The following is an 11,176-nucleotide window of genomic DNA, read 5'->3' as shown; positions in this document are numbered from 1 at the left end:
ATGAAAGACATCCTCGACCTGTTGACAGATGACAGGATTGTTTACTATGGCTTAGTGGCCATTAGCTGTGTACTTCTGTTCAATTTGTTTGTATGGGGGTAAGTTGCAAATGAAGTTTGTACACAATATGCTAAGACTTAAAAAATCATTTCAATTGTACCAGCAATTTTTGTTCATTTGTTTACTTACCTGTATGGTATTCTTTATTTTATAAACTGGTTTACAATCAAAAGAAATCTAATTGGTAATTCTGTTATTTATTTGAAAACATTCTTTAATCTTACAATTTAATTATTTATGAATATAACAAGCTTATGTTCTTTAAATGACATTGTAATATAATAAACATTAAACATTATATAAAGATTAAATATTGCATCTGCTGTAAGCACCAAGTCTTATGAATGTACTTATTTACTGTCTCCTGACAGTCCAAAATAACATTTTTGTTACGTATTTTGAATAATCTGTTCTGTATGTAGGTACCTTATTTCAAAATTATTAAAACAATTAATTTTTTTCTTATCATTAAGCAATTTAAAATTTAAATAATTTTATTTAAGTCACATAATATTCTTCTTATTTTTTTTTTAATATAATTTTTTTGACTTACAAGTATTGAGTATTAAGTTTTTGTTTAATGTGAGGAAAAATAAAAAATAAACTTTATATTGAGGCCAAATAAAATTTTAGTTATCGAATGTTTACTAAGAATGTATATAAGAAATATCACATTTTTAATTTTATGGTACCTATGTTAATTATTAACGAAGGTTCAATTATCCTATATTTCAATATATTTTTAAGGTACCTACAAAAAATCTGGTGACTATTTAAAAAGTAAAAAAATCTTGACTATACATTTTGAATTTTGAGGGAATATGACCCCTCATCCTCTTCACTTAATTAATATCTATGTAAATTACAAGTATTAGTATGATTTAAAATGTCCTGTATTTAAAAAAATAAGTCTGGGATCCCTATTTTAACTTGAGTTTGATAATAGATCAATTCTCTTTAATATTAAAGCGAACAATACAAGATTAGTTCTGCAAAACACATATTTGCTATTTTCAGTATGGATTAGTTAAGAAAAAAAAATAGTGTGCTGATATAATTGTACATTTTATCATGTAGTTTAAATTGCGCCAATTAAGATTCATTCTCTTTTTATAAATGTACTTAAGAGTACATTGTAATAAGAATAGACAACAAATAGTGAAACTAAATGATGTTAAATGATGATCCTAGTTTTATTAAATATGGTATGCCTCAGGGTAGTGTTTTAGGCACCTTACTGTTCATACTATACTGATTTTTCTCAATTAAGAGAACATAGAGCTTATAATTTACCAGTAAAGTACACAAAAAAAACTTTTGGGCAATCTTTTGTAGATTATTTAGGTCCAACCTATTTCAACCCGAGTCTATAGGAAAAATGAAGTTTATAAGTGGCTACTCGCCGATTTGTCTACTACTTTAATATAATAGTCTGTATTTTAGTGATTTTATAGTTTTATTATTGTTTTTTTTTAAATTTCATTTTATTTTTAGTTCAAATATTATCTAGTGTTTAATTAATATAAATACATATTCTATTTTCCGGTTGAGATTTAGAACTCGACTTTAGTTTGTTCTTTGTCTATTTTTATATGTATTAATTTATGTTTACTTTTATTGTAATTTCATTCTTGATAATTTCAATTTCTTGTATTACTTTAGATTTTCGGTTTTTATTCATTATTTTTTATGGAGAGTTGCGTCTCATTAATTTTTAGGTAATAAGGTGTTTCTTGTAATTTACTAATTTACATTTTAAAATTTATATTATTAATTTGTCAACTCCCTACTCTGTCACAATTCTTGACTGAAAGAAGTTGATATATTTCTTTATATATTATATAAAGAAAAATTTAAATGAAATAAAATTAATTAATTAATTAAAGTGCTATAGAATGACAGTTTAAGTTAATAAAACACATTAATTACAAAATAGATGTATAGGTACCTATATATTTTATTTTATTTTAAAATAAAAGTGGGTATTAAATGCAAATTAGTATTATTAATTTTAAAGTTTATGTTAGAAACTTTTTAAAGAATTATAGACAAATTATGGACTAAATTTATTAAAAAAAGGAAAATTTTACCACACATAACACATTAAAATTTGGAAGTCAAACTCATTTTTATCACCATTAATGTAGATTGACTGGTATTTGTTTCGTATGTGACCTTCCGAACAAAAATTGAGTTTGTTATGTGACCTGCCTAAAAAGTTGTCTACTTGTATTGCTAGACATTTTTTTTTTAAATAAATTAAAAAATTTTTACTGTAAAATAATTTTATAACTGAATAATTTTGACATATTATTGCTGTAATAATAATAATAATTCATACATTTTTTCCCTACTAATTTTGACATTATTAAATGTAATCCTGTAATATTGTTTACTTACTTTATTACTAATTAATTAATAATAATAAAATAATATAATTTTGTGATTTTTAATTTGTCTAAAAATACTAAATGAATATCCAATACGGTAGGTCACGTGGTCCAGAAGGTCACATACTAAATGAATACCGATTCACAAATAATTACAAATTCATTACTTAACCAAATATTATTATAACATAGTTTTAAGTGGGCCTAGTGTGGTTCAATGATTAGCAATATAGACTATGTGTGCTATGATCAAGCATTGTTCAGCTCATTGGCTCCCAGATGGGTGACCACCCTAACTCAATTTTGGTAGCAAATCTATGCCTTACATAAAAACATGAATTCTAGATGTATGAACTGTACTCCCCCCCTCCCACATACTCAATGGCCTATGCTGTAGAAGGTAAAAAAAATAAAATGTAGGTTGTATTTAAATGATATACAACATGTATCTAAATGATGAACTTTGATTACATATTTATATAATATATTACATGAAACTAGTGATGAATTTGTACTAGTGTTTTTGATACTGCTCAACAACTAAATTAAACCCTCAAATTCTGACTACTTAGTTTAAGAATTAAGTATAAATGTTTTCTATTATAGCTAGTCAAACTACTTTAATAAATATAATGTATTGATTGTTAATATTAAAACAATAATATGATTTATAAAAACCATTTTATTTTTATTTTATCCAGATGTTTGAGTTTCATCATTATTATTATTGCGATCGGTTGTGGATATTACATGTTTGATTATGCCTTTAAGTAAGTTTAATTTATACTATCTATTTTACTAACAATACTTGAAACTATAACATTTAAAAACATATTTTTGGCACTCTCATACATTTTAGATTATTGCTTGTAATTGGATTTATTTTACAGGAACCAAAATTTAAATACCACCCCTGGATCAGAGAATATATTTGATAAGACTAAAATATTTAAGTGTAATAATTGCAAAAACTGTATTTCATGTGACATACATTTAAAATGTCTAAATCAAGAAACACCATGGAAAGGATTATTAATACCAGAACAAATTGATTCTTCAATAGATAAAGTAAAATTTATTTTATAGTAAATAATCTTAAATTAAATACTCTTTATTATTATTTTTAGTTATTATCAAAAATTATAAAGGTATATATAGAAAGTTGGTATAATAATATTTCAAACGATCCACATTTTATAAAAGAAATTAAGCAAGTTATACGATTTGCAACAAGTGCATTGCTTAAAAGATTATTACAAGTTAGTATAATAGTTACATATAATATTCATATTAAATCAGTTTTTAAATAAAGAGATATATTATCATTTTATTTTCATGAAAAAATTATTTACTTTTTATGTAATATTTCAGTTGAATTTAGAAGGTATTGTGCTGCATAAAGTAATTCCAATATGTTTATCTCATATAAGGCACTGCCAAAAAATGGAAAAGGGTGAAAAAATTGCATATCATTATGCCATCAGTAATCGTAAAGTTGAGATTATGTACCTTAAAAAAGTATCTTCAAGTTTACTGCCATTCATAATTCGACAAACTGATCTTCAGTGCGCGTATGAATATATTTTATTTAAATAATTCTGTTTCTGTATAAAATAACATAATTTACTGACTTAATTTGCTTTACAGGATATTTTATACTTTACTGCGAGAACTTCTTTCACTTTGGGTATTGTTGCCAATATCTGATGTAATATGTAACCCAACCAACATTGCTTTTACTTGGTCAAAATTATCCAAATCATCAATTATTTCAACAACTACGACATGTAAAGATGAACAAGTTGAATTTTTATCAAAGTTTATAGCTGAAAATCAAAATGATCCTGTACAACTTGAAATGCGTAGTATATTTAAAGATTCGACTATATTATCAGCATTTACAGTTTTTTTGAAACGAAAAGGTGCTGTACATTTGCTACAATTTTGTTTAGATGTTGATCAGTTTAACAAGCGCATGTTAAGACCTGAAATATCATCTCAAGAACTTGACATGCTCTATCGAGATGCTTGGGATATATTTTCTGTGTATTTTAGTTCTCATTCACCAGATTGTATAAGTTTTGATCCTGAGTTGGTAAGTCAGCTAAGAAAAGTTTTATCCAAGGATGTTATTAAACTCCAAAATTCAAAGCCACTGTATCAAGCTTACGAACAAACTTATTCTATCTTACAAAATAGTTACTGGATAGAGTTTCATAATTCTGATGAATATTTTTCTTGGATATGTGGACCACGCAATGTTCCAGAGACTGATTCATCACAAGAATCATTGTCAAATAATGAAAAAAAAAATCATGCTTCTAAGCTTAGTCGCAAATTAAATAGGCTTAAAGGAGCTATGAAGTCAAGTACAATATATGATGGTCAATTTGATTCTTTATCTTCTGAATGTGATCCAGAGTATGGAGAAGATCTATCTATTGATAATGAAATCATTAATAGTGAAAGAGATTTAAGCACATGGAAGGTAACTGATGTAACATCAGCTATGAAGTTAGAATCTGGATCCAACGGTGGTCAATCATTAGTATTTTTCATTACAGTAGAGACAATTAAAAATGATTCAATTAAACAATGGTGTGTAGAAAGAAGACTTGCTGACTTTTACACCTTAAAATCAAAACTCACTGAATTTCATGGAGTATTTGTGGATGCTCGATTACCTTCAAGAAGAATTTTATTACAAAAAACAGAAAATAATGACATATATTTGCAATTTCTCAATCAACTGTTACAGAAACCTGAGCTTAGGGGATCTGACTTATTGCATATGTTTTTAACCTCCATAGACAATTTTGAAGATTCAGAATCAGCCATTGGAAGATTGTTAAGGAAATCTATGCCAATGGCTTTAAGAAAAGAAAGGGGACAAAATTTAGAATCATTCATTTCTGTTTTTATGGCTTCGATTGAAACTAAATTAAAACAAAGGTATAAATACAATATAATTCTACTATTTAACAATTTGTTATTAATATTTAGTATTATATTATACAATTAGATACAAATGATACTAAATTAAAAATGTCATGATACCTCTGTTTTGAATTACAGGTATGAGTGGAAAGATTTAAGTGAACATCCTCCTGAAAGAAAATTTAAAATTGCTGAGAATCCGATTTTTGGTAATAACTTAAATATAATTAAAGATGAAACCCAATCAACATTAGAAGAAATATCAGATCAAATACAATTTCCCTGTACTCCAATTAACTGCATCATTTTTTTTGGAGTTTATGTGTACAATATGTCAAATGCTGTTGTCCGATTAATTTTGGCAGTACAATCAATATGTGGTAATATTATTGATTCTATTATACAGCGCTACATCAGTCTTCGTATTGTAAGATCAATAACACCTTCCAAAATTTCAACCTTAATCGAACTGTTAGAAAGTATGTAGAAGTTTCTCAATGCATAAACATTTGTAAATTGAATATTATTTTTATTCTTATAGATCTTCTATTTCCCGGTGATGATGCGCCAAAAAAGACTGATCATCAAATTTCAGTTGAACATTTAAAACTATTGAATAATTCAGTTTTTTTTCCACTGTATATGTGTTTGTTTCAATGTACACAAAATTCAGTGATGAATAAACAATTATTCTACAGGCTTTTAGATGTTTTACTAGCAGAAATGTTTCCAGAACTACGAACACAACTTAACGAACAATTATGATGATGAAACTTCATTGCTGTGATAATATTGAGTGATACATTCCTTAATGTCAAAATAAGGTATATTATTTATATGCTTTATAGTTGTTTAATAGTTTTAAAAGCCTAATTACTTGAATTCTCCATGCTTGTTTGACTAAATAATTGTTATTTTGATTTATTTATTAATTTATTTATAGAATATTTTTAAATTAAATTTGAAGGAAAAGTTTTATTATACTCATTAAAAATAGCTTACACAATTTGACAAGAAAATAGTTCTAATCTTCAAATAAGTATTATTATTCATTGAAAAACATGTATTTTTAAAATAATATTACCATTTATGCATAATATACCTGTATATTTGATGATGAAATTATCAATCATAATACATACATTCATCATTACTTTAAGTTATTTTTTAAATAAACCTTATAAGACATAAATAATGTACAAAATTAATTCAGCATTATATTTTTATTTCACTATTATAAGAATAACATTTTTAACTGATAAAAAATATGGTAGTTGGTAGGTTTAAATAAATTCACAGACTGTCGGTTTACCATCCTTATTTAGAAAATTAATTTGATCAATGTTGTCTAATATATATTATTATATCTATGCGTATACATAAATATTTAATTTTAGTCAGAGGAACTCAACCATTGCTATCGTTATGAATTAATATCAATAGTTTGTTTTTATTAACCATGTAGGTCCAATTATAATTAAATAATTATGTATATATGTATAGATTGTTGAAAATATATTATAAATATTGTAAGAATATATTAAAACTAATACCAACATTTTAGTTATAAATGCTAACATTAATTTTCCTGGTTAGTTCCAAAATAATATTTGTTAATACATTTAAGTGAATAACTGTTTTTTTTATGTTTTATCTTTTTTAATCTAATTATGAAATTTTTACTTATGTATTAGCCAGAAATTGTGTTTATTGAAACATTAATATTTCAAAAACCATCCATATAAATTAAAAAATATTTCGAAAACGTAAAAGTAATTTATTTAGGAAAAAATGTATAAGTAATATTGCTTAAATTACTTTTATTATACCTCCAAAAGTCATTAGTCATAAAACACAAAAATAGGTGCTTTCAAAAGCTATGTTTATAAAGAATTAAGAATGTAATAATGTTAATGATAATTCTTTATTTCATTAATTTTGGTATCTATAGTCTTAAAATAGGTTGAATATTAAAAAATTACCAAAGACATTTTCAGCAGTTAATTATTTTTAGATACAAATGTTCCTAAACTTAAAAGGACGTCATACCCGCATGTGCCGTCTCTGTCTTACTAGCAAATTTTACTCTTAGCTTTAATTTCGTAGTGAGTTAAGAGTATTTAAGATGTATAATTTTAAAATACTTTTAACTCGCTTCAAAATTTAAAAAATTAAAAAAGCTCATGAGGACTTCTGAATAATAATCTTACCCTTGAATTTTATAAGATTTCAATTCACTATAATTTTTAAACTAACGAAGCTTTATGTGATCTACTGAACGTACAATTTGTTATGTTAGTTAGACTGAGAAAACACATATGGGTATGATGTCCTCTTAAAAACATTTATTTAATTGTGGCTTTCAAAACATTATCCTCTGTTATACACTTATTAACTAATAAATAATAGAATTTATTACTAGAATACATTTTTTTGTTAGATTATGTCATAGATGTTATAGTTTTGTTTTCTACAGATAATAGATTTATTTTTAATAAAATAGTATTTTAAAATAAAATAAAAATAATCCTATTTATGATGTTATTATATAAAGCACGTAAATTATACCTCAATGTGCTTAAAGTGGTTGTATTGTTTAAGAATACTTATTATATAAGAAATATTTAAAATTGTTAATATATATTATAAAAGTATTGTTTTTTTCAATATTATTTGAATACTCATAAGTTTCTAATACAAAAACAAAATAAAACTTAGTTAGTTTTAGTACAGAGACACAAACTATTTAAAACAAATTAAATTATAGGTACCTTCATAAATAATTAGAATTTGAACAAAAACCGTAGAGGTAATAATAGTGGTTGTAACTTGTAGTATATTGTTATTTAAATTGTGTATTGCTTGGTAACTTTAAAAATCAGATTTCATTAAAAAAATATCTTTGCTAGTCGAAAGTTTCTTTTTTCAGTTTGTTCAATTAAAGTACTGTTTTCAAATTGCAACTAGTCGTCGCAGCTCGTCACTGCGGCCATTCACAGCTTAGAAATCATACGTTTAGTCAAATATTAGTCTTGAATAATTGTATTAAATACTATAAATTCATATTTATATGTATTACATACTCTAAGTTATAGAACAATTTTGACAAAATATATTAAAACACAATATTAACTTTAGAAAAAAAACTTAACCAATAAAACATAAATATGTATTAATATATTTTTTTACTGCTCACAATATTACTAAGATGTGTATTATAGAATAAAATATCTTTTTAAATAAGTATTTCTTACGTAAAATATAAACCATGATTTTGGACATATCTAAAATGTGAAAAATATAAATATATGTTTAAATATTCCATTAAATGACTCATAAAATAAATAACTTGTTTTATAAAATGTGAACAAAAGTTAAATATATTTGAAGCATTTAAAATGTATACAATATACATATTGTGAAGGTTTGCCCACCTAAACTTCTTCAAAGCCCACTAAACAGCATGGGTGACATGTTGAAAAGGAGTGGTTCTAGAGTATTATTTCTCCAGAAATATCAATAGTCCCATATCTCAAGTAACATCTATATTTTAATCTGAGAGCAGGCCATATTATTCGCCCCAAAAATTCAACTAATTAATGTCTACCTATGCTCAACAGTTGTTTTAAAATTTGTGATTAATCATCTTGCTATTAAAAAATGCTACGATGCATCTTAGTTGTTCTTGTGCACAGTCATAATTAATAACTAATAATTCAATTTTTATAATATTTTATAAGTAACCAAATAATTGATTTAATATTCTGCTGTATTCAGTTATTACATAATAAAGAATCCATCTGTATTTAATAAGGTAATATAAAATTGGTTAAAATTATGTTTACCTAGCATTAGCTATGCGCAAATTTAATGATATGTACACATTTATTTAGTTTATTTAAAACTATTATTTATACTTGTAATTATAAGAACCAAAAAGACACTAATATTTAAGGGTTTCTTATTTATTTATTTTGTTTGTCAAAAATAAATAGGCGTAAAATGCATAAATTTGTATCAAACATCCATTTCATAATATTTCATCATTTGGCATAAATTTATTTATTTTTGTTGTATCATTGATTTAATTTGATTTACCACTTAACTATATATATATATATATATATAGCATTATTATTTTAAATTAAAATAAAATTTGTCAATTTAATTTGGTTATTGGAGTCAGCAAATATGTCAATTATAGCTTGTGTTAATTATTTTTATTAAATACATAGTTGTGTATATTATATACGCACTTATCTTGCAATTCAAAATGATAATTTTTGAAAGTATTAATACCTTTACTAAATAAAATTGTTTATGTTTATGAAAACCTGATTCGTACACATTTTTTTTCAAAAACCTTACAATCTTCAAAAAAATGTATTACTTTAATTTTGATCATCTCTAAGATTTTAAGAATAAATTAATGTCTTCATTTATCTGTGTTGACTTAATCAGAATTTTTGTTGTCATAATTACAATTTTGGGGCCAGCAATACTTTGAATTATTTTTAGGTTTTTTGTTTTGTTAAATATATTTTAAGTATAAGAACCTTTTATCTTTGATCCAGTAACTATTAAAACCAAATATTTCGGCTCTGTAATGTGCAGTTTTAAGTGTATTTCTACTTTTTTTCTACTTAGAAAAGTAATTTTATAACCCAGTGGTTTCCAAGCTTTTATGCGGCGGCCTATTTGTACCTACTAAAGTTTTCTAAGTCTGCTCTCCCCAAGTCATATGACTAGAACAATTAAATAAAAATCAGACAAAATTTGCAATGGGTAATATGAAAAATATCTGTGTTTAATTTAAATTATACATAATTTATACATTCTTATTTACATAATTGTATCCATAGACACCATCATTGGGTTTTCAAATTTATTTTTGAACCATATAAAATTCTACTGCAGGACAACCCTGTAAAGACACCGCTGTGCAGACACCATGGTGCAAGCTTTGTGAAACACCGGTTTAGACATTTCCTTCTTTTTTAATGACAGTATCTCATAACTTTATGAAACTGTTAAGTTTCATACACCTAAAAGTTGAAACCAATGATATTTATTTTGCTGTACGATTTTATTAAAAGTATATCGTTATTAAAGACCCGAATTAATCTTATAACTACATGAATAAAAATCACTGAAATCTTTTTCATAATTGGATCATTGCTCAATGTGTAAACATGTCAAAAACTCAACAAAATCTATTTGTCATAACTCAACCAAGTGACCAAGCTTAAAAAATATGAATAAACCAAGAGTATTTTTAAAAAAATTTTCCGTTATCAGTCTTAACTTTGATAGGTATAATATGATATTTCATGATATTTAAATTATTTCACAGCTCATATTACGTACATTTAAATTTCCATATTACTGTGTAACTTTGAAAATAATAACTGACTTAACTGATTTAATATTTTGTTTTAGCACTTCCATCCATATAGTAAAAATAATTTTTCAAAAATTTCATATGATACTATAAATTCAAACATTCAAATGTTTCACTGCAGCAATAAGTAATTTAAATTAAAAATAGTACATAAATATATTTAAAAAAATATTTGATTCATTTAATTTATCTATCAACGATTAATAGGTTACAAAAAACTAATTGATAAAATATTGTTGTACGAGTTAGGTACTTACATGAATTTAAATAATTAGTTTTACTATGCATATAATAACTACCTAAATGTAATAACTTTCAGCTAATGTTTACTATGACATTTTAAAGGCCAGATCAAATTCGTGATAACATTTTTTTTAATATGCTATTA

General features: G+C 24.7%; 1 protein-coding gene across 2 annotated transcripts; it reads left to right on the top strand.

The window, feature by feature from the left end:
- Nucleotides 1–8,689, top strand: LOC111036346 (sorting nexin-14-like). Of its 2 annotated transcripts, XR_002604759.1 has the most exons (9): nt 1–98; nt 3,152–3,220; nt 3,341–3,518; nt 3,578–3,709; nt 3,822–4,021; nt 4,098–5,402; nt 5,526–5,866; nt 5,929–6,211; nt 8,317–8,689. XR_002604759.1 is itself a non-coding variant. In XM_022318344.1 (8 exons), exons 1-8 carry the CDS (start codon nt 1–3, stop codon nt 6,150–6,152), a joined length of 2,547 nt encoding a protein of 848 aa, XP_022174036.1. In that variant the 3' UTR covers nt 6,153–6,513. The 2 variants fall into 2 exon arrangements, 1 of the variants encoding a protein (XP_022174036.1); XM_022318344.1 differs by lacking the exon at nt 8,317–8,689 and having other exon boundaries at nt 5,929–6,513.
- Nucleotides 8,690–11,176: the final 2,487 nt, after the last annotated feature.

Source organism: Myzus persicae, unplaced genomic scaffold, assembly GCF_001856785.1.
Source record: "Myzus persicae strain clone G006 unplaced genomic scaffold, MPER_G0061.0, whole genome shotgun sequence".
Lineage (NCBI taxonomy): Eukaryota > Metazoa > Arthropoda > Insecta > Hemiptera > Aphididae > Myzus > Myzus persicae.
Note: the sequence above shows the minus strand (reverse complement) of the source record. Positions and strands in the feature narration are given on the sequence as shown.

Excerpts from the sequence above, each read along its gene's own strand:
- LOC111036346 (XM_022318344.1), top strand. The coding sequence starts at position 1 with ATGAAAGACATCCTCGACCTGTTGACAGATGACAGGATTGTTTACTAT. Across the intron at positions 99-3,151 it reads TTCAATTTGTTTGTATGGGG|ATGTTTGAGTTTCATCATTA; the intron begins GTAAGTTGCAAA and ends TATTTTATCCAG. Across the intron at positions 3,710-3,821 it reads TGCTTAAAAGATTATTACAA|TTGAATTTAGAAGGTATTGT; the intron begins GTTAGTATAATA and ends GTAATATTTCAG.